A 25,480-nucleotide genomic window follows, 5' to 3' on the forward strand; every position below is an offset into this window, starting at 1 on the left:
CCCGAATACCCATCTAGAAAACAATAAAAATCATGACCCGCTAACCTCTCAAGCATTTGATCATTAAAGGGAAGGGAAAAGTGGTCTTTTCGGGTGGCATCATTCAATTTTCTATAATCAATGCACACACGCCATCCCGTAACAGTTCTGGTGGGTATTAGTTCATTATTATCATTCGCAATCACAGTAATCCCACCCTTCTTTGGCACGCACTGAACCGGACTTACCCATGCACTATCAGATATATGATAGATAATACCTGCATCGAGAAGCTTAATCGTTTCTGCCTTTACTACCTCTTGCATTTTGGATTTAATCTTCTCTGAGGCTGCACAAGAGGTGAGTACTTGTCTTCCATCAAGATCTTGTGCATACAGACTGATGGATTGATCCCTTTGATATCTGCCACCTTCCACGCAAATGCACCCTTGTGCGCTTTCAAGACTTTCAACAGTTTGTCCTCCATCACATCTGTCAAAGCAGCAGAAATAATGACAGGTAAAGTGTTATGCTCACCTAGGTATACGTACTTTAGGTGTGGAGGCAGTGGCTTCAGCTCGAGCATCGGTGGCTCCTCCAGGCTTGATTTCTGTGGGATCAAGTATTTTCGATCTCCCAAATCTTCTAACCTCATCTTCATTGGCTTTCTGCATGGATGGTTGGCATTAAAGTATGCCACTATTTCAGCTTTTTCGTCGTCCAAATCATCTTCTCCCAATTCAGTAGTGATAGCAGCCTCCAAAGGATCTCTCAAAGCATCCTGCACATAGTTAGACACAAAGGCATCAAAAGCATCAATTCTATAACAACTATCAGAATGCAGTGTGTGCTTAAGTGCATTAAAAACATCAAAAGTAATCTCTTCCTCGCCCACTCTGAATCTCAACTTCCCTTCTTGCACATCAATCAGTGTCTTGCCAGTCGCAAGGAACGGCCTCCCCAAAATCAAGGGCATCTCCATATCCTCCTCCATGTCTAGCACCACGAAATCAGCAGGAAAAATAAACTTATCTACTTTCACTAGCACATCCTCAATAACTCCTCGTGGATACTTGACAGATCTGTCTGCCAGCTGTAACGACATCCTCGTTGGCTTTGGCTCTCCCAACCCAAGTTTCCTAAACACAGACAATGGCATAAGATTAATACTTGCCCCAAGATCACATAACACTTTATGAAAAACAACATCACCAATCATGCAAGGAATAGAAAAACTCCCTGGGTCTTTGAGTTTCGGTGGGATTTTGTTTTGCACCAAAGCGGAGCAATTTTCAGTTAAGTTCACTGTCATGTGATCCTCCAACTTCCTCTTATTTGCTAAAATATCCTTCAAAAATTTAGCATAACTAGGCATTTGCATTAAAGCATCGGCGAAGGGAATATTGATATGCAATTTTTTAAACACCTCGAGAAACTTACCGAATTGTGCATCTAGTTTTGCTTTTTTCAATGCTGCATGGAAAGGTGGAGGAATAACAATTTTAGGTTGTGTAGTGGGTGCTAGTGTAGAGTTAGAAGACTTACCTTTAGATGTCGCAGTTTGCTCATCTACGGTTTGAGTTTTCTCTTTTTCCCTTGACTCCAAAACTTTCCCACTATTCAACTCGATGGCCTTCACTTGCTCTTTTGGATTAGTCTATGTGTTACTTGGCAAGGTGCCTGGCTCTCTACTTGCTATCATCTTGGCCAACTGTCCAATTTGATTCTCGAGCCCTTTTATCGATGCATCTTGGTTTTGAAGTCTAGTTTCAGTGGAAGAAATAAACTTAGACATCATTTGCTCCAAGCTGGACTTTTCTTCTCTAGGAGGATCGGATCTGTACATCGGTTGTTTCCCATATTGTTGTCCTCCTTGCGGTCTATTCTAACTGTTTTGGCCGCCCCATGAGAAGTTGGAATGTTGCCTCCACCCAGGATTGTATGTGTTCGAATAAGGTTCATTCCTTGGGCGGTTTTGAACTCCCACTTGATTCACCGACGCCTCATTTTGCACATAGAAGGGATTTCCATCTTGACAGTCTTTCACATAGTGTTCTCCTCCAAACTTTTCACAGAATATCTCTTGAAGACGCATCGCCGTGCCACTCACATTCAAGCTGTCTATTTTCCTGTTTAAAGCATCAAGTTGTGCAGTCCCCGGCAACGGCGCCAAAAACTTGATCGAGCAAAACTTGCACAGTGAAATCCCCAATAAAATATGATTTTGTATGCTCAAACATTAATCGCAAGTGCACGATGTCAAGTAGTAATATAGTGTACAAGAGTACGAGTATCGTTCCACTGAAGACTGTGTTTAACAATTATTATTTTCAGTTATTTAACATTTAGCAACGAAAATTGAGTTGTGTGATTATTCCTACTATACTCAAATAAATATGCAATTAAAATGATTCAATAAGTAATGAATGAGAATTTAATCTTAAATGTTGAGTTAAAATTCAATAAGAAATGGATTTGTTGGGAATCTCGGTTCACCTACCCCTCGTTTATTAATCAATTCATTCGATCGTGATCTACACTTCCGACAAGATTTCCCAATCTATGGAACATACTCTCTCGAGCTATGTCAAACTAATTCTACTCAATGAAGTAATTAAATGTCTTTAATTATTTATCAAGAGCAAATCGCATTTCGATCTATGAAATCCCCTAGTTTTCGACCCTAAGGACTATGACTATCGGCACGTATCCAATTTCATATATCTATGTAAATTGTAGATCCGCGGATTATACTACTCGATCCTATCACTCGTTATTCTCTCGAACTCACTCGTGATATGAAAACGTCGTTAAAGTTAGCTACGCTTTAATGACACAGTAAAACAGTAGTAAAATCAAGAATAATGCACAATCGAAATATAAATTAATTCACATCAACGTTCGGGGTAGGATCCCCTTTAATCCCAACAAATAATAAAGTTTAGCTACTAGAATTCATAATTGAAAATCAACAAAACAAAGTTTAAAAGATGAAAACAAAGTTAGAAATACTAGAGTTGACGAAAAACGCGAAGAACGACGCCCGGAAAACTTCAAATCTTCACTCCAAGCGCCAAGTTCTCTCCAAACTTACGGCGGCTCAAGAACAATGTCTGAATCTGTCTGAATGCCCCCCAAAAATTCGTCCAAAAATCCTTCCATATCAGCCACCCTCTCAAAATAAGGTAAAGAATCGACTGCAAAAATCTTGCCAAAATTAGGTGGCGCTCGGGCGGTAAAGAATTACCGCTCGAGCGCCACACTCTCTGTAAATTCTTCCTTGTAGATCATTCCTCGCACTCGGGCGGTAGAATTTCACCGCCCGAGCGCCACATCTTCTGTCTGTCTCTTCAGCAACTCGCCTCTCGCGCCCGAGCAGAAGAAAATTACCGCTCCGGCGCCAACCGTTCTGTACACAACATCTTGTTGGCTTAGCACTCGGCCCCGAGTTCCGTTTTTCCGACCGTTTTTCCTGCAAATTCATCACCCGACAGTGACACATGATAATATGCAAATGTTTACTCTAAAATGACCAAAATGTAAACGAAATCTATGCATGCACAATGCAAACACACACAAACTAATGCAATAAAATACGTAAAAATCACACACATCACAAGGCTGTTCATATATAAATACAGGGAGAAAACTAACAATAACACCTGGTTGATGCATGGATAAAATAATGTATTTCCATTGACCCTGGACTCTTAATGTGATATCATTGTCCCACATCTAAAAAAATCAACGATTTAAAATGAGTTTATAATGGCTTACAATGAACTTTTATAGCAACTTGGGTTAATCATTTTCGTAAAGCGAGGACGAATACGAAATAATTGCTACAGGGAGTCATTGTGCAGTCACGCACCTGCGAGCCCGGGCTCACGTGACAGAATGGTATCAGAGCCCGTCACCGGCATGGAACACCGTGCTATGTGGGGCAAAGTGCTACGTGCATGTGAGCCACCTCTTGAACCTGCGGGACAAAGTGCTACATGACGTGAAACGTCTGCTCGTTTTAAAATGCGGAACTATTTTTTTTTTGAGCTATCATTTTAAAAATAACATTTAAAAGGATCATATTTATTTAGCAATGAAAATATCGCAATTAAAAATAACAAATATCAATGTAAATGTAATTTAGTAAAAATCATGAAAATCCTCAACGTAAATAAAATGTTCAACTCCTCTCCCAAAAACATCACTAAAAATGCGGAAAAAAGTGCGGTCCTCGGGTTATGTCACTGCACCAGGACTGCCTACTCAGAGTTCAGCACCTCCTGTCTCCTGCTCAACATGCTCACCTGCATCACACACGCCTAGTGAGTCTATAGACTCAACACGCCTATACCAGTAATAACGAATACATATACGTAGCATACAACAGTGAAAAATAACATAATGAATATACATTTCATGTCAGCAGAAAAATCGTATACATAAATGTGTCCTGTCAAAGCATGGTAAAAATCATAGCATGTATAATCGTATCAGCATATACGTGTTAAATTTCTTAATTTGAATTCCGTTCATTAGCTGTGACTTTCGTATCATCGTGTCATCATGTCAGTCGATGGATCCATCTACGTGTAACCGCGGTACCCGGCGGCGGGGGACATCAGCGAGACTCTCACCCGTCAACTGAGCCCGAGCCTATCATGTCATCATATCATGTCAATGGAAATACGATCGTCGGGCTCCCTCTGGGGCCTTCTCCCGTAAACGGGCTCCCTCTGGGGCTTTTTCCCTCACGATATCTCCAATCATATCATCGTGTTTGTCACAACTAAATCACTTCCTTCAAAACGTATCATCATATTCATCACTTAATAAAAGCATGCATATACGTTATTTTTCTTTTAAACCAAGCATGCACCGTATTTATCATAATTGCGTAAAACTTTTAAACATGATGCATAAACATTTAAAATATCATAAATTTGTGCTCAGGGCGCTGCCAGGACCAAAATCTCACCCCGGGTGCAAAATGACCAATTTGCCCCTGAAAACCCAAAAATTATCGTTTCATCCATGGACCTCTAAAATTGACCCGAAGCTTACCAAACACCTTAAAATCTCCCAAAACATATTTAAAAGTATTGCTAGACGTAAACCCGAGCCAAAAATCAGAACTTAACCGATTCGTTTTAAAACTTGGATCGGGATCCGAATTTTAACCCGAATCGACTCGGAACTCTACCAATTTTTTTCTCAACCTTTTGTCATAACTTAAAGCACTTAAGAGGTCCTAAAACAATAACAGTAGGCCCCCCAAACACACGGCTGAATTTCCAGAATTTGCCCAAACTATCGGTCCTATCCTAATTTCCCCACCTCATGCTTGATTTCCTCCCAAAACTCACACCTCAAGCTAACCCACCGCACCAGTCATGAGGCAACCGAACAAGGACCTAGACCAGACCCCAAGCCACCTATCAGAACTAATCCACAGCCCCCATGCAAGTCTCTAACCACTAAAAACCGAGAACCCACCAAAAGCACCTACCGCGTCTACCCTTCCTCTTCAGCCGATCGATCTCACTTTCCAGCAAGTATCGGCCCCTTTCAGGCCTTGTCTCAGATTCTCAAGGATCTAATCCATGGCTCAGATCAGTCCTTGTGTTGTTGGATCGGTCCTTGGCACGCGATCTACCTCAAAACCGAGACAAACTCCTTGCTGCCTTAACCATCCTTAGCGTACCGCCCCTACAACACAAACCCAACCTAATGACAGCATACCCTTGGCATAAGGAACCCCTCAGCATGCCACATGACAGCCCCCTTGCAACAATATCAAGGAATTAGTGAGTAGCAATCAAGAAAGTGCAAGAACATAAGTATGAACCGAAAATTCTTCATGAACTAAGCTAGATCTGAATTATCATGCATGAATGCATTCTCCAGCATATAAAAACGTGTATGATGCAGCAAGAGGTAATACAAAGTGTGCCTTGACGACGTAGACGCGAAAGGATTGAAGAAAGAGTGCCGGAGAATATTATTCCTTCAATTATGGAGCTTGGCCGTGGCCTCCTTGGGATTTTGATGAAAACGAGAGTGGGGGAATCTGAATGGGGTGTCGGCTGTTGGGGTGGGATTAGGTTTAGGTTAATGAGTGTTTAAGGAATATTTAAATGATTAATTAGTAGATAATGGCCCTAATTGTTTAATTAAAGATTTAAAAAGATAATTAAGCCCAATAAGTATAAAAGTGGGCCCAATAAATCCAAACGTACTCTCGAAAAATATTTCGTGTTGAAAAGATTTTGAAAATATTAACCGAACCATTTAAAAGTCCCTCGATTTGATAAAATTTGCGTATCGTTAAAAATAAAATCATGCGGGTAAAAATACCAAGTAACATCCCATTATTTGAAAAATTCACTTAAAACACCATATATTAATTTATAAAAATACATCGTGTAATAAAAATAATATTCCTGAAAATTCTCCGTATCCGATCCTCGTTCGAGCGTGAAATGCATATAGAAACTCTAATGCCTGAACTTTTAAAATTTCATGAATTAAATCCTATTATGCATGAATTATGCTTAAAATGCACACACAAACTAATAAAATAAACTCGCATTTTATGCTTTAGAAGAATTTAATAGAATACCAAAGAAATTTAATAATTTGCATGAATGTGGTTCACGTGGACCCTCAATTTTTCGGGACGTTATATGACGGAAGCCACCTCTTGAACCTGTAGGAGCCACCTCTAGATTCTCGGTGCTGGTGGATCGAGGGTCAGGCAGCGACGAGGGCGTCGCGTTCTGAAGGAGAGGTGATTGCGATACCCTTGTCCCACATCTAAAAAAATCAAAGATTTAAAATGAGTTTATAATGGCTTACAATGGACTTCTATAACAACTTAGGTTAATCATTTCCGTAAAGTGAGAACGAATACGAAGTAGTTGCTATAGGGGCCCATTGTGCAGTCACGCAGTCGCGGACCTGGGCTCAGGGGGTGACACTTAACATGCACAAGGATGACAACAACTTTAACCTTATGTTAAAAGCATAAATACTATCGTTGGTCCACTTCCTACAAATTCCACTCTAACAGAAAAAGTGATTACAGTACTAGTGCCAGGGAGTCATAGGTTTAAAACTCCTAATGTGCAAATCCTTATATAATTCATTAGGTTGTCCGTATTTGTTGCTCAATACCAAATCATCAAGCACATTTATAACTTTGATGTTGATTCCAACCATATATTTGCCTTGGTTTACAACTTGTACATGAGGCAAGCATGCTGAAGTAAAAATACTTTTCTTGAGACGCCTCCCATAAGATTGAACTTTAAGAACTGGTAGTTACTAACGAAAATCGATATAACTTACATTACAAAACAAGGCAACCGTGTAATAAATCTGTAGATTACGATAAATCTGATGAGAATTTAAATTGATATTAATAAATTGTATTGATGTGATAGGATATGATAATCTTGTAAATTTGGTAGGGTAATATTTTCTAATATGTGTTTCTCCTTAATAGTTGGGATTTGATATATCCATTATAACTATAAATTTATGTATTATTTTCAATGAAATACACAATTTTTTTCTCTCAATATTTTTCCCATGATATCAGAGCACTAGGGTTTCAATACATTCTACACCAATATGTCTTCAACTTCATTCGTCTCTTCTGAAGCAACCATGCCAGAAAAAACTCTTGGGCATGTCACTAATTTTTACCGTAGTGACATTTCTTCAATCCAGATCACTACCCACAAATTATATGGGCGTAATTAGCTTCAGTGTGCTCAATCGGTAAAAATCGTTATTTGTGGGCGTGGGAAACTTGGTTACCTCACAGGGGAATTAAAGCCACCAACGCAATCTGACCCAACACATAAGAATTGGTTGGCTGAAAATTCCATCGTTCTTGCTTGGCTAATCAACTCGATGGAGCCTGAAATCAGTCGGCGCTATCTATGGTTTCACACAGCCAAGGAAGTGTGGGACGCTGCTCGCCGAATGTACTCCGACCTTGGAAATGCATCCCAAATCTATGAGCTCCGATCAAAATTGAAGGAATAGAACAAGGGGAAAAATCTGTAACGAAATATTTTTCAGACCTCCAAGATATTTGGCAAGAACTGGACCTGTTTCGTGATGATTCCTCGTCTTGTGTAGACTGCGGCATCAAGATCAGGAGCAATCTTGAGAAAGAACGGGTCTTTGATTTTCTAGCCTGGCTTAATCGCAATCTTGATGCTGTTCGTGGCCGGGTAGTTGCAGGAGACCCATTTCCATCTCCCGACGATGCCTTTGCGGAAGTTCGACGTGAAGAAATGCAAAGAAAAGTCATGCTTTCTGATGATTCACCAATCCCACCATCTGCTCCTGATGTGTCTGCATTAGCCACACAAAAAGCTGCATTTCCTGGCCAACATTTCCACAAAAGGCCTTGGTGTGATCATTGTAGACGTCCAGGTCATACCAAAGACAAGTGCTGGGCGATTTATGGCAAACCAGCCAATTGGCAGCCCAAGAAAAAGAATGAACAACATGGTTATGAAGCCCTATCTGTTAAAGAACAACCTGGAAACTCAGAAAATTCTGCTTCTTTCCCCAATGAGCAGATTGCATAGATTGAAGAATATTGTCGGCTCATCCGCCAGGCCTCACTTAATCCACCGCAAAACAAAACTGTTTGTTCTTGTTCTATGACTCAATCTGGTAATCTTTTCTCGGCCCTCCGCTCTTATTCCATTGGTTCTTGGATTGTTGATTTCGGGGCCTCCGACCATATGACTAGCAATTTTAATTTATTTTGCACTTATAAACCCTGTTCTGCCCATACTTCTGTGAAAATCGCTAATGGTTCAATGACTCCAGTTGCTGGTTTTGGTAGCATACATTTATCTAAGGATGTCATCCTAAAGTCAGTTTTCCATGTTCCTACCCTAACTTGCAATCTGATCTCAGTGAGTAAATTCACACTTGACAATATTGCTAAATTTGTTCATTTGTCATGTCAATTTCAGGACTATTATCGGGCAAGACGATTGGCAGTGCTAGGATTCAAAATGGCCTTTACTACCTAGAGATTCCTCAAGACTGTCTTCCAACTCGAGTGTCTCTCGTTGCTTCTCTCTCTGATTCTAGTATCAGGACAATAATGTTATGGCATCATAGACTTGGCCATCCTTGTTTCTCATATCTCAAAAAATTGTTTCCATCTTTATTCAATAATAAAGTCTTGATTTGCTTCAGTGTGATATTTGTCATTTAGCTAAGCATACTCGTAATTTTTTTCCTCCAAAAACATATACACCAATCGCTCCATTTTCTCTTATTCATAGTGATCTTTGGGGTCCTTCACCAAGTGCTACGTCAAATGGCAAAAAATGGTTCCTCACATTCATTGATGACCATACTCGACTCACGTGGGTGTATCTTATCAATAATAAATCTGACACAAGCAAAATTTTCAAAGATTTCCACAGAATGATTCAAACTCAATTTCATACACATATTCAAACTCTTAGAACCGACAATGGTAAAGAATATTTCAATACCATTCTAGGTGATTAAATGTTGGATAACAGGATTCTTCATCAAAGCTCGTGTGTTGATACTCCTCAATAAAATGGCTTATCCGAAAGAAAGAATCGTCATTTGTTGGAAGTCGCACGTGCCCTAATGTTCACCATGAATATTCCTAAGTATCTTTGGAGGGATGCCATTCTCACATGTCACGCCCCGGGACGAGGGTTGGTTGACACCGGCGTTGCTCTCAAATTTACATTCGAAAACAACAAACCTCATAAGCACAAAATTCAGAAACCAGTCTTTTATTCATAATAATCATTGTCTGATACAAACTCAATGATAAATGTTTTACAGCAGAAATGTAAAACCAGAAAATACAACGTCTAAACAGATGCAGCGGAATATAAAATATAAATCAAAACTAAGACAACGATCTTGATCACCAGCCCCAAAACTGATGTTGCTCCTCTTCTTCTAACAACTCTTCCTCGTTCTTATCTGAGATGGGTTTGGTGGGTGAGTGATATGATTGTCACTCAGTAAGCGGGGGCGGGAATAACTCCCAGTTTTCGAAATCATTTTCATACAGAAATAGTCATACGAATAATATACAAAAATTCTTATTTTCATAACAGAAATCAGTATTCCGTATTCTGAAATCAGAAATCAGAGATTTAACAAATAAGCACTGAGCACGTTTGTGAATTTCATGGCTAAACTGATATCAGTCCCCTATATGTTCTCTCCTCTAAGGGGTGAGGTCAATAATCAGTAATCAGTAATGTTCAGAATATATATTCCTACCATTAGTTCACTAAGTTCAGTGCTTTAAAATCAGATATCAGAAATCAAGAATATACTTTGCTTTAAAACAGAAATCATCAAACAGTTTTCAAGATATTTATACATAAGCCAGCTTACCGTAATTTGCTAGAATTTCGGTTAAAGTCCACTGGAAATCTGGTTGCTCTCTCTACTGGATTCTACTGCTCGAAAATAAGTACTCTTTTAGCTCGAAAATTCAAGTGATGATCTCAAGATTTAAGTAACCCAATTCAGAGGTCTGAGAGTGTTATTTATAGGCCAAATTCTGACTGTTAGCCTCCCAATTAATGACCATAATCTGCCATTAACAGCCTTTATTCCATGTTAATGCTTCAGTTACAAGTCTAAGCTGAATCAGGAGTTACTGTCTGCTGGAATCTCGCACTCTTCTGCTGCTGGATTCTATCTTCTGAATTATTAGTTGATGCTGGAATTGTTAGCTTCTGTTGAAAATTTAGCATTGCTGCTGAATATTACTAGCTGCTGCAATTATTACTAGCTGCTGCAAATTGTCATGTTAATGCTGGAATTTCAGGTTCTCACATCACTGCCAAGCTTGAGGGGGAGTGTAGATTATGAAAAATCTGATGGAAATTTAAATTGACATCAATAAGTTGTATTGATGTGATAAGATATGATAATCTTGTAAATTTGGTAGGGTAATATTTTCTAATATTTGTTTCTCCTTAATAGTTGAGATTTGATATATCCATTGTAACTATAAATTTATGTATTATTTTCAATGAAATACACAAGTTTTTTCTCTCAATATTTTTTCTCAAAATCCATAGGCGTCAAGTATATGGTACCATCAACAGCGTCAAAATTGCTAAATCTCAACCAATTGAAAAGTAAAAGATTGAAAATTGTAAGAACCAACTCATGATCATTTAAGAAGTAACTTACTCTAATCCAATTCCCTTGGAGCAATTTGGTTGCTGTGCAGACTTCTGAGGACACTTTTGCAAGCATCAACAGCTTTATGCACCTGTGTATGTTGTTAAGTTGTTTAAAAAAAAATAAAAAGGTAATTCCAGCGGACATGCAAAATCTGTATGGGTAATTATACAGAAGAAATAAGCACCTTTCTAGGGGTTGATGTTCTAGATATCACATACCACCCAAGCTTCAACCAGTCAAATAGGTTTAATTCAAATGACACATGATAGGTCAATCCAAGAGAATCCCTGACGGTTGTAAAGAGCCTATGCAAAGAGACAGAAAATTACCAATAACAACAATAGTTCTCAACCGCAAGCCATTACCAATTAACATGAGAATTGAACCTAAAGCCTTGTATATAAGTATTCTTAAGGAAAACATGATTAGTGCCCTTTTGGCACAGGCATTTACGGTACCATAAATATTACCTCGAATTTATGACCTCTGCCAGAAGTCCCAATGTAACAGCAAAAAATAATGGGTGACCCCGCAGTTTCCCTTGCACACCCTTTTTAGCATTCTCAGACTCTCCAGATTGTCGATCAAAATTTACATGTTCATCTGGAAAACAAACGATAAGTGAATATTCTGGTGTATGCCTTACGATAAAGATTTCAATTATCATGGTATACTTGAAAACTTTTTAAAAACTACCATACCACGGTGCTGCACAAGTGGAAAAATCTAGTACGGAAGAGTTATCAAATGGAAAAAAAATTCGGTCTAGATCACAATTTATCATTAGCACTTTAATTGGGATTTCAATTTTATAGTGAATGACGCTTTCACATCCATTTTTGGCTACAACATGGCTTATTTTATCATATTACCTATGTGAATACATAAACCAAGCAACTTACAGAAAACATTTACACCCCCAGAAACCACTTAATTTTTAGTGAAAAAAATTCTCTAAATACCTTTCACAACCAAACAAGAATTTTTTTTAGCATCAACAAGGCAAAAGCTTAAAAAGCAACTAAACCTTTTTTTCCTAAAGCAACTTATCTTTTCTGCACATATAGAAATCTAATACACCCCCAAATTTTCGGTAGTAGCAGAGATGGTTATTGTCACAGAACTGAATGACATTAGCCAAGCTCAAAATATTCAGTAGAATGAATGTTTTCCTTTAAGAAACAGTGACATGGAGAGACATAGATCAAACAAAGTGGGAGGACAGAAGCTCTACGCAGTTTTGACTTTTCAAAATGGATGAACATATGCTTCTTGTTAGAAGGTAAATCCGAGTCAAAAAGGGGTTGGCTAAATTGTGTTCATGCACAAGCATGCACAAACAAAAAAAGTACAACTAGAAACTAGTATCACCAAAATGCAGATTACATTGGATAACTCATGCCGAAACAGATGCCTTGGATGATGCCCATGCCACTACTATATAGTCCATTATGCACCCAAATAACTCACCAAATGTAGCAGAATTGCAAAGTGAATCTCGCAGATTCTTTCCATCAAAAGTTAAACCCCATCGATCCGGGGCAGGGCCTGCAATGTATGCACATGCTCGCTCATCTGTGTCCTTCAAAAACATCTGAGAAGAATGCACTAATAAAACATGCAGGATAGGCACAAACCAGAACATCATTAAGGAGAAAATTCTCAATTTCACCAACAAAAACTTAAAAGATTGGATACTAAATGACAATAAGTACTGGAAAACAAATTTATAAAATAACTACAAAGAAAAAAGCATGAGAGGACATTCAACGAAGGCATACTTAGGTCGGCCCATATGCAAAGGCAAATGCCTCAAAGGGTTCAACTCTATCACTTCTCCCTAATTATATGACAACATTCATTCATGAGATAAATTACGCAAGTGGGAATATGAAAAGGAAATTTTCAACCATAAGAATTATCACAATACCGAATAGCATAGATGTGACAGCATAATTAGATAAATACTTCAATCTTAACATTCTCCCTCAGTTAAACATCAAGATGTAAAATTTTAGAGATCAACTTGGATGCAGACACAAAGGCCTTAACAAAGATTTGCCAACGACAATGCTTCTTCAACCGATAGAAGAAGATAATAGTCAATTATCAAAATAGACAATGCCACCCCATATGGAGGAAACATGGACAGAACACAATGACCATGTGCATTTTTGTAGGAAGCAGCCTAGGCCATCGTCATGAAAGTTAGCAAGAGATAGAAACTCAAAGTCTTGCTATCGCTAGTGGAAGCTTAAACAAAGTGTATCCATAATCTCCTCCAAAACATGCTAAACTATAAGTCATAAAGTGAAGACAAAAGCCATAAATCTAAAGCGCCAACATTGTCTAGATCTATACAAAAAGATGCCTCCAGGGGCTATAAATTCTCACTTGTCACTTACACGTATATGACAATCATTTATTTACATAGGTGAAATACGCAAGTTGGATTATAAAATAACATAAATCATTTCACAAATAATTAAAGATAACAGAACAATGAATGACATAGAGGTCATAAACATCAAACTACATCAATATAAATTTGATAATAGAAAATCCAAGACATTATAAAGTTGTTTGTACTTGTTGATGCTGCCAATCTGAAGCGTGTTGTCGAAATATGATCGGGTGGTAGTGTTTCGCTCTCTCAAGACCTTTTGTTTCTTTTACCGTACCTAGGTACTCCAAAATACAAGACTCGATATCCTCTTCTGAGAAGTCTCCAACAATACTCACCTAACAAATGGACGAAAAGTCAAAATTCTATGAGATGACTGTCACTTTGGTATTCTAGATTTCAAAATGACATACAACTAAATTTATTAAGTTAACAAAGGAAGATACTGTAGTAGCCCGAATTCCAAATTGGGTAATTAACGGAGTAATGGTGATTAAGAAGGTTTAAGGTGTAATTTTGACCGAGTCATGATCGGACGGACCGAAGATGGTTCGGAAGCACCGAAGAGTTCGGAAGGTCCGAAGTGGGTTCGGTGGATCCGATCATGAGGTGTCAAGAGCAGCTGGACACGTGCATGTTCGGACGGTCCGAAGTGTATAATCGGAGGATCCGATCATGAGCTGTCAAGAGCCAATGGACACGTAGCGTTCGGACGTTCCGAAGTGTTGTTCGGAGGATCCGAACATGGCCTATAAATAGTGCTCGGATTTCTCATTTTTGACTTGCCAATTTCTTGAGTTTTCTCTCATTTTGGAGAGTTTGGAAGGTTTCTAGGGTTAGTTGTTGGTCGAGCGATAGCCAAGAGCTGCCAGGAGTAGTAGCGTAGCGGCGCCTGAGTTTCAAGGCAATCGACATCAAAGGGCTGTCGACGGACGAAGGTAAACCCTAAACCTTTGGTAGTACTAGGGAGTACTGGTTTTGCTAGTCGAGCATGGTAGTAGTGATTGAGTATGCTTTTGATGCGTAGGCTTGTGCTAGACCTGATTAGCGGTGTTGCGTAAGGCTAGGCTTGCTGTGATAGAGGTACGAAAGTACTATCCGAGATATCCTGGTTGAGTATACATTCTTATATGTGTTGCATGATTATGTGGTGCATTGATATATGTCATATGATGCATGCTATTATGTCACGTTTATTACTGCACGTTGCATTTCATGTTGAGCCGTATCTTCTTCGAGATAGCCTTTACTGTTGAGCTGTATCTCTTTCGAGATAAGCTATATCTTGGGGCCGCTCAGCCCTGTCTTGTGGACGCATGGACACCGAGAGTACACAGTGGCCGACGGGTCGGGAGGGCTTCGGTGGTCCGGGACATTTTAGGTCCACGTCTGTCTTGTAGTGGATGCAGTGACCCAGAGGTTGGACCGCGCGGCACTATACACTTGGCGCCTCTAGACTGAGCATTGTTGAGATCCTTTTGTGACTCCTGTTTCTTGACTACCCCGGTATCATGATCATAGCATGTGCATTTCATATAGGTCTGTATACTCATACTTTTGTACTGGGCGTTCTTATCGCTCACGTCCTCGGTTTTGTTTATTCTTGGACACCCCATTCCCACGGGGCAGGCCTCAGGTTGGACAGCTCAGGAGGAGCAGGAGGAGGACGTTGAGTAGCTGGTTGGTTTAGTTTATCGGTATTGTTTTGATTCGATATGGTTGTATTGGGTATTTTTATTTTGAGTTATTCTAGACTTCGATTGGGTTGTATAACCATTATTTTGTTGACTTTTCCGCTGTTATCTCTGATTATTGTTAATTAAGTTAGTTGCATGCTTAGTTCTTGACTAGTAGGTGATTCTGGAACGGGTCACTACATTTATGGTATCAGAGCATGCGTATGATTTTGGGATATAGATTCTGTTTTGGGATTTCCGTTGACCATTTTACCATTTTCCCTATTCTATGTTGTAGCAATGGCTGACCACTTTGGTGATGAGAGTAGTCAGGGAAGTGTAGGTCGTTGGGGTGACCAGGACGATTTGTTAAGCGTCATAAGTTACCGCATGTTTCTCTAGATGTCATTCTTTCCGTTTCTACTCCGATGGGTCATTCGGTTTTAGCCAAGCGTCTAGTGATGGGTTGTCCCTTAGATTTTGAGGGTAATGATGTTGTTATTTCGTTTTGTTCATTCTCTAAACTTGATTTCGAGGACGAAATCTTTTAAGGGGGGAAGAATGTAGTAGCCCGAATTCCAAATTGGGTAATTAACGGAGTAATGGTGATTAAGAAGGTTTAAGGTGTAATTTTGACCGAGTCATGATCGGACGGACCGAAGATGGTTCGGAAGCACCGAAGAGTTCGGAAGTTCCGAAGTGGGTTCGGTGGATCCGATCATGAGGTGTCAAGAGCAGCTGGACACGTGCATGTTCGGACGGTCCGAAGTGTATAATCGGAGGATCCGATCATGAGCTGTCAAGAGCCAATGGACACGTAGCGTTCGGACGTTCCGAAGTGTTGTTCGGAGGATCCGAACATGGCCTATAAATAGTGCTCGGATTTCTCATTTTTGACTTGCCAATTTCTTGAGTTTTCTCTCATTTTGGAGAGTTTGGAAGGTTTCTAGGGTTAGTTGTTGGTCGAGCGATAGCCAAGAGCTGCCAGGAGTAGTAGCGTAGCGGCGCCTGAGTTTCAAGGCAATCGACATCAAAGGGCTGTCGACGGACGAAGGTAAACCCTAAACCTTTGGTAGTACTAGGGAGTACTGGTTTTGCTAGTCGAGCATGGTAGTAGTGATTGAGTATGCTTTTGATGCGTAGGCTTGTGCTAGACCTGATTAGCGGTGTTGCGTAAGGCTAGGCTTGCTGTGATAGAGGTACGAAAGTACTATCCGAGATATCCTGGTTGAGTATACATTCTTATATGTGTTGCATGATTATGTGGTGCATTGATATATGTCATATGATGCATGCTATTATGTCACGTTTATTACTGCACGTTGCATTTCATGTTGAGCCGTATCTTCTTCGAGATAGCCTTTACTGTTGAGCTGTATCTCTTTCGAGATAAGCTATATCTTGGGGCCGCTCAGCCCTGTCTTGTGGACGCATGGACACCGAGAGTACACAGTGGCCGACGGGTCGGGAGGGCTTCGGTGGTCCGGGACATTTTAGGTCCACGTCTGTCTTGTAGTGGATGCAGTGACCCAGAGGTTGGACCGCGCGGCACTATCCACTTGGCGCCTCTAGACTGAGCATTGTTGAGATCCTTTTGTGACTCCTGTTTCTTGACTACCCCGGTATCATGATCATAGCATGTGCATTTCATATAGGTCTGTATACTCATACTTTTGTACTGGGCGTTCTTATCGCTCACGTCCTCGGTTTTGTTTATTCTTGGACACCCCATTCCCACGGGGCAGGCCTCAGGTTGGACAGCTCAGGAGGAGCAGGATGAGGACGTTGAGTAGCTGGTTGGTTTAGTTTATCGGTATTGTTTTGATTCGATATGGTTGTATTGGGTATTTTTATTTTGAGTTATTCTAGACTTCGATTGGGTTGTATAACCATTATTTTGTTGACTTTTCCGCTGTTATCTCTGATTATTGTTAATTAAGTTAGTTGCATGCTTAGTTCTTGACTAGTAGGTGATTCTGGAACGGGTCACTACAGATACAAAAATATATACCTCCATATTGTCACAAACAAATTGATTCATCACTGCATCTTTCACTTTTGCAAGTGTCAACAGTTGTAATGAATTTGGCGTGGGCTCAACAAACCGTTCATCTCCATTCAGCATAGAGAGCATGAGCTTGTGGGCCGTTGAGCGCTCTAAGCTTTTAGGAATAGAGCTTGTGGGCCGTTGAGCACTCTAAGCTTTCATCATCCAGCCAAACATTATGCTGCAAAAATATGAAGTTCTTTCAAACTCAGGACAAGACTGAGAAAATCCATAGATTGATCAGATGCTCTAATTTATGGACAACCCAAATAGTTCTCTTTTGGGTCCGTCACATCAACAACAGTTATATTCGAGTTCGAGTCAGATCGGTCTCACTTATAAATTTTTTTTACTTGGCTTCTTATATTTAAAGTAATTTGTGTAACTACCTCAATGTAACTATTGTTTCTGGCGGCTTCGCCTAGCAGCACAACGCTTGTATTGCTCCATTCAGGGTTTTTTATTCTATCAAAGCGTCGGATTTCTAAATTCTCATGTGTGTTTTCCGTTGGAGATTTCCTCGAACAAATAACATTTCATGTTCTGTTAATCTCTTTCAAAGAAACAACTCAACTATATAGTTGTAGTACCAACTTTTTTTGCGTGAATGGATTTGTACACGTTTTCGACTTGTAATTTCTTATTATTTCATATATTTTTTCAGCTGAAGTGCCTTTACTTATATTGAACATAACCTCCAGAATATAATTTCTCAGCCTCCAAAATACCACAAATTCAAACTAAGCTTAGCCACTTTGCGTTATTTTTTGCCTAACTATTCCCTATTTTTTTAATGCATGACAATAGTTTACTACAACATATATAAAAAAGGAAACTCTTAATCTTATTCTCCATTCATTCAGAGTTTTTAATGGAAGCTAGTCAATATACTTACAAGTAAATAAATCATTTAAAATCTCACATGTGAGTCAAAACCATCATGCCATAAACGTATATAGATTATGAAAAGCTGCCCGTCGTGATCTAGACTAATCCCTTCCGTCCGAATGCGAGCCTAATTAAGACTCGAGTACGCCAAGTGTTCCTTATACTATTCAGTTCAATCGGTTTTTTTGGTTTTAATAGAAATCAGAACAAAGCCTGCCAAAGATAAAGTGTTCAAATTTAAATACGTTATCATAACTAAAATCTAAGCACGTGCTAGAGTAAAAACTATTGAGTAGGTCTCTTGTAAGACGTTCTCACGAATCTTTATCTGTGAGACGGATCAATCATACCGATATTCACAATAAAAAGTAATATTCTTAGCATAAAAATTATATTTTTTCATAGATGACCTAAATAAGAGTATCGTCTCACAAACTACGACACATGAGACTGTCTCATATAACTTTTTGCCAAAACTATTTGATGAATCATGTGAACTGTTGAGAATCCAAGAAAGTTCTTGATTGAATAATTTAAGGGGGTTACACTTACCATATACCAGCATATTTTTCGGCTGTGTTTGAACTGGATACTTCTTAGATAAAGCTGTGCTTAACTTCATCAAGAAAAGGACAGGAAAAAATAATATAAAGGAAAGTTCTTGGGAAGCAAATTATCAATTAACCCATCAAGCATCCATTTTGGACACTGTAACCTAATAAACAATAGTTCTTTATTTCCATAAGTACTTTTCAAAATTGACAAGTAGTTTCTTGATTTGAATAAGAAGCCAATTATCAAGTGGCATATATGTTCCTTTGAGAGACAATGGGTAATGGTGGGACGATCAATATAATCAATCCCCAATTAAAATCAAATCGTTCCCGAAAAAATTGTTTCAGAAAGAAAAATTTTTGAAGATTCGATTCTTATCAAAAAAATTATGTACAAAAGAATATGAGAATATCCTCTGGTACGGAGGGGATTGCATATATAGAGATTCAAAAAAGAAAGTTATTTCGATGTTCAAGTCAGATAATTAGATATGAAAATTTTATTTAATTTTTAATGGTGCATGTCATATTAATATTTAAAACTGGACGAGCTTGTCGAGTTAGTTTATGTCACATCTTTTACTATTATATAAAGCAAGATGACATTTTACTAATTTGTTTTGGTCCAACATGGTTACACGAATATAATTTATACATAAATATCTCCAAACATCGATTTGGGAATCACATATTCATTGGATAAAATGATAATAAAAAAACTGTCAATTTTCTCCACCTACTCTTACAAACTGTAATGCAGTTATTTCTCCTACTAAACTCTCACAACTTCCATTTTCCACGTTTTGTTTTTATTTTTTAAATCTTCTTCTTTTATACTGATTTTGAAAATATGAGAGTACGTGCAGAAATTTCAATTAAATAATTCCAAATTTATTTATCCCATTTATGCGTAAATTTTTATATACAAACATATTATGTGCGTCACTATTAATATTTTTAATGAAAGTCGACATCATATGTTGTGATCCTAGAAATAAAATTTCACATTATAGGTCGATAAATGATTTTGTCACGGCCCAGCCCACTTGTGACGCGTTTTAAATTCGTAAGACATTAGACCAAATCGGACAATATCACAGGTGGGCTGGCCGTGACATTGGGTATCAGAGCCACTCCGCGTGGGTTTGGGATGGTAGGGCAAACCTCGGCGAGACGCTGAGTCCCGAATAGGGGGTGAGAAGCAGGGGCGGAGCCAGAAATATGGCTCCGCCCAGGCTAGAATTTTATACTCTAAAATTTTTTAATATTTTATATTGATATACCCGGGCTAATATCATATTATTCTAAAATTTTACAAAATTTACCTATAATTTTTTTCAAAAAAAATTGGGCCACCCGAGCTAAAGCCCGGGTATGAGCATACATAGCTCCGCCCTTGGTGAGAAGGCCTTTAGCTGAAATCTCATATCGCTAAATAACGGGAGAGATGCTGGGTATTTAAATGAGCATGTAGCAACTCCTTGTGACGTGTTTTAAAGTCGTGAGTCCTTGGGCCAAAGCGGTCAATATCACAAATAGGCTGGGTGGTGACAGATTTGGTATAGTGTAGAAAAATTCGAGCTTGCCTATGACTAACTTGTGAAATAAATGCAATGGAAACATCATTAAATGTGAAAAAGCGTACCGATGATGTAAGGTATTTAAATTCGAGCATTTTGTAGATAAAGAAGCCAAGTCACTTATACTTGTGATAATAACGACTACGTGTCGCCCATCTATTTTTCTATATTTTATAGGAAAATATGAACTTTTTTTTTTCAATTTTCGTCTACATGAGATTAAAAGCATTGCCAGTTTTTCTTTTACAATATTATATGTTGTTGCAAATACAAAATACTAATCGACAAATATATTGACTTGTCAACGTGTGAGCACTAAATATTTGGCTAAAGTTGCATGAAATATTTTAATAGATGTTTATAATTTTTGTCGGATCGTATATATATACACACATATAATATTAGATTGTATGTGTTGATGAGTTTTTCATGTGTACGAATGGAAATTAGAGAATGATGGGTTTGTCCAACATGGGAAATCAACGTGGTATAAAAGAGTTTATATTGTGTTTCACTTTATAGAAGTGTAAGAATGATTGGTCAAGAAATTCTCTATAAAGTTCAGGTACTCTTTCGTTCACTCATGTGGTGATTTGTACAACATCACTGCGGATCTGTCCGTTGTATCCTGAGAAGCAGGTTAAATCATCGAATCACATACCGGAGGAAAAGAATATGTTTTATGAAAATTGTACTTGCTACATACTTTGATTTGGTTTTATTCTTACATACACGAACAATATACTTATTTCGTTTACTACTTTATCTTTACGAGCTTACTTACATAACTATGTGATTAGCAATTTCGCTAACAATTTTTTATTTTTTTAAGATCATATAAATATTACCCAAATAATACAAAATAGCCTCAATATATTTGTCCTTCCCCAATTATCGCATGTTCCTCTATCCACTCGAATTTCGTTCCTTTATTCTGTGACTTGTCTTGTTCCAACCAGTTAAAAACAGAATATTAAAAATATATCATAACGACCTATAAGTTAGATTAAAATATATTTTATTATTATTTTAAAATATATGAGATGTTTAAAATAAATTTAGCTAAAAAAATTCTAAATTAAAATGCGTGAGTAGTTTTCGTTGGGAAAAAAAAAATCAAAATTGCAATTTATGAATTGGATAAGCCACTTTTGATCCTCAAGTTGTCAATTTTGTTCAACAAAAAGTAACAACACTCGTTCATTAACCCTCTCGTCTTTCCCAAAGTCGTGCATGTTCAATTCATTGCACCCACGCACACTTGATTAGAAATTTTTTTTTTCATCTCTTTAAGTTTAGAAAATATTTAAATCATTATGTTTCTTTGATGTTTTCCGGTAGAGTTGGTCTCATGTGAGACCGTCTCACGGATACTAATCTGTTAGACGGGTCAACCCTACCCATATTCACCATAAAAGTAATACTCTTAGCATAAAAAATTATACTTTTTCATGGATAACCCAAAAATAAGAGATCTGTCTCACAAATTCGACTCGTGAGACCGTCTCACACAAGTTTTTGCCTTTAAGGTAACACGATGTTTTATTAAATATTAATAAATTATGCACACACGTTGTTGTCTTTGAAATTACGAGGGATCGGGAGGATAGAAGAAAAAATGAGGATTTTAGTAATTTGAGATTAACTTTAAAAAACAGGCGAGCTAAATTTTGGGGTGATATGGGAAGAAATTTTGGAGTGATTTGACACACAAAATAATTATTATGAATCTAGTATTAACAATTTTGATATGATGTCCATTGTCCACTTGTCGTATTCGTCAACTGTTGAGGTGTCACTCATTTATTATATGTGATTAAATATATCAAAATTATATATATAATAAATGGGAAGTGCCTCATCGATGGATACATATATATAGGTGGACATGGTGAGTGGCAACATATAGTAAACACCGATGTGTATGTGTGCGCATTTCTATATATATATATGATGCCGTGTATGTACATATTGAAGCAAACTAATCATCAATGGAGATCGAAAGCCTTGTAATGATGCGAGAATCCAAAATTATGCATAAACACGACGATTTCAAAATCGTTGCAAGAACCGATGTCAAATAAATCAGCAACAGATTCGGCCGTCCCTAAGCCTAAATATTTTTTTGTCGATTAAATAATAAACCTCAGTAGTTGAATTTGAGTAAGATTGAATTAATTTCATGTTTTGGTGATTTTACTGATATATTCTTTTGAAATCAAATATTATATAAAATTACAAAGAGCGATAATTATGTATATGTAATTAAAAAACATGACATCAAAATTCAAACTCGAACATATTTTACATAATAAAAAAAACTATAGAAACGTAAATATTTATATGTGCATGTATTGGTTAACTCATGGTTGGATATTTTGTAGACAGGGATGGAGCTAGAAAATGGAAGTTGAGGGACAAAAAATCTGAACTTTTTATAGGGGCAAGAGCAAATATTACGGGGAAATTGAAAAAAATATATAATTCTTTAGATCCCCTTCAATGAAATTTTTTTAGGCCCCTAGTCGAACAAATTTAAAAATTAATGTCGTTCAATTTTATCTTATCCAAATACATTGATTTATCATCCTTATATCATATAACATTCTCATCCACGAGCCAAACGAAGAAAAAACTAATAATCATATCCACACATTGGTATGAGTATAAAATAATCTTTCTTGGTGTACAATTATTTTTAATGTAAAAATATAGAGATTATATTAAAATTAGAAGTTCAGAGTTGATTTTTTTTACAATATTTTTTTCATAATTAGGAATAATAATTATTTATGTATGATATTTTTATTCTGGCATTTTATGTTTCTTTAAAATTAGGGATGACATGATCATTTTGTTATTATACCAACGGGTGATACTTCATAGATGAGCCCACTAAGTTTTAACCAAACCAGATTTAGGACCCATGGCCTCAGTGGTAGAGTAGAAATATGGTTCTGTCCGGACTAGAATTTTAAATTATAAAATCATTTAATATTTTAAATTTTGGCTAATATTGTGATACCCTTGTCCCACATCGAAAAAAACAAAGATTTAAAATGAGTTTTTAATGGCTTACAATAGACTTCTATAGCAACTTGAGTTAATCATTTTCGTAAAGCGAGGACGAATACGAAGTAGTTGCTATAGAGGCCCATTGTGCAGTCACGCAGACGCGGGCTCGGGCTCGGGGGCGTGACAGAATGGTATCAGAGCCGGTCACGGCATGGAACACCGAGAAATAAGTGCTATGCGGGGCAAAGTGCTACGTGCATGGGAGCCACCTCTTGAAGATGCGGGGCAAAGTGCTACATGACGGGAGCCACCTCTTGAACCTGTAGGAGCCACCTCTAGATTCTCGGTGCTGGTGGATCGAGGGGTCAGGGCGCGACGAGGACGTCGCGTTCTGAAGGAGGGGTGATTGTGATACCCTTGTCCCACATCGAAAAAAACAAAGATTTAAAATGAGTTTATAATGGCTTACAATGGACTTCTATAGCAACTTGAGTTAATCATTTTCGTAAAGCGAGGACGAATACGAAGTAGTTGCTATAGAGGCCCATTGTGCAGTCACGCAGGCGCGGACTCGGGCTCGGGGCGTGACAAATATCATATTATTCCAAAATTTGCATATAAATTTTTTTAAAAAAAAATTGGGCCCGGGTACAAGGGCACGTGTCTCCGCCTCTGCCTGACCCTTCCTCAGCCAAGGTGGAAGGTCAATCACAGGCCCATGTATTCTCCTAAACATATCAGGTTTGAACGTTCAGTTAATTCACTATATTGTTTTCAACAGCACCCTTAGCTGCTCCCCCTTATATACTTAGTTTTTGACTTGAGCGTCAGATGAACTATGCCAGGACACCCTCCAGGCCCTCTTCTAACGGTCTTCTTCGTGATTTCGGGCTCAGGACGAATTCGAAACCTGCATCTGGACTAGTGTCACTCGCTGTGATCGAGCCCTAAATTTTCAGTAAGTTTCCATAATATTTCCATATCTCATATAACCACATGCAAATTTGTATTTGGTGTCATAATTAGGCAAAAACTTGTGTGAGACGGTCTCACATGTCATATTATGAGACATATCTTTTATTTTGGTCATTCATTAAAAATTATTACTTTTTATTCTAAAAGTATTATTTTTTATTGTGAATATCGGTAGGTATAATTTATATTTTGTTTGGTGAATTATTTTTTTTAAAAAATACTCATTTAATATAACCGAGTATGCTTTTAAATTTCATTAAGTATTAAGTATAAAAAAGAAACCATCTTTGTAAATCTTATATCGTAATTAATTTTGTAGATCATTCGAAACTTCCGAAACAAAATATACATAATATATATTCATGTATTATGTTCAGTCTTCTAAAAACCGCCATTAAGTGAGAGCTTGAAGCTCGACAAAAACGCTCCGCTTTGAATAAAAGCAGAAAAAAACGGTCAAACTGTATTTTGACCAAATTAAACGTAATTAATATGTTTAATTAAACGTACCTAAGTACAATTAATCGCATATGTTTATTTTTTTAATTTTATTTATTTTGAAATTATGTCATTTTATTTTAAAATAATAAATTAGGTTTATAATTTAGATGTTTATTTTTTAATTTTAATTATGATTAAGCGTATCTGATAATGATTTGACAAATATTTAACGTTTTTAATGTGGTCTAGTTGCACAAACAAATAAAAATTGTGATTTTGAGATTTTTATGCTTTTATAAATATGAGAAATAATGCATCAGACTTAAATTTATCATATTTATGTATTATTTTATCTATTTATTGGTTTGAGATAATTACAATTAAATTAAAGATAAAAAACGGATTTTCACGTTTAAATCTGAGTTAATCTCATTTAAGTCTGAAAAGGTTGAAGCTCGACATTCTCGTTTGCAGACGTTAACGTTTTTTTAGAGCCATGATTATGTTACACACGGAGTAGACATGTTCTAGGAAGGCAAAAGAAAACACGTCCTTCGTATTTCTTACGTACGAATCCAGTAAATAATGTTTGTCACGCGCATTTAAGAGACCCCACTTGTCTCAAGAATATTAAAAATAAATATATTTTGAGACCCCGCTAAAAAATAAAAAAGCGGCTACTT

At 37.6% G+C, this 25,480-nt stretch overlaps 1 protein-coding gene across 1 annotated transcript; it reads right to left on the reverse strand.

Annotated features, from left to right (window-relative positions):
• Positions 1–11,197: 11,197 nt before the first annotated feature.
• LOC140804838 (stromal processing peptidase, chloroplastic-like) lies at positions 11,198–17,469 on the reverse strand. The gene is made up of 6 exons (XM_073160989.1): positions 17,309–17,469; positions 13,807–13,959; positions 12,688–12,811; positions 11,688–11,820; positions 11,402–11,522; positions 11,198–11,305 (listed from the first exon to the last, which is right to left on the reverse strand). Exons 1-6 carry the CDS (start codon positions 17,429–17,431, stop codon positions 11,225–11,227), a joined length of 735 nt encoding a protein of 244 aa, XP_073017090.1. The 5' UTR covers positions 17,432–17,469; the 3' UTR covers positions 11,198–11,224.
• Between the last annotated feature and the right edge of the window lie 8,011 nt (positions 17,470–25,480).

The sequence above is a fragment of the Primulina eburnea genome, chromosome 11 (assembly GCF_022965805.1).
Source record: "Primulina eburnea isolate SZY01 chromosome 11, ASM2296580v1, whole genome shotgun sequence".
Lineage (NCBI taxonomy): Eukaryota > Viridiplantae > Streptophyta > Magnoliopsida > Lamiales > Gesneriaceae > Primulina > Primulina eburnea.

Coding starts and splice junctions, on each gene's coding strand:
- LOC140804838 (XM_073160989.1), bottom strand. CDS start 17,431: ATGCTCTCTATGCTGAATGGAGATGAACGGTTTGTTGAGCCCACGCCA. Junction 11,821..12,687: donor TTGCAATTCTGCTACATTTG/GTGAGTTATTTG, acceptor TTTGTTTTCCAG/ATGAACATGTAAATTTTGAT. Junction 11,306..11,401: donor GAACATCAACCCCTAGAAAG/GTGCTTATTTCT, acceptor CAACATACACAG/GTGCATAAAGCTGTTGATGC.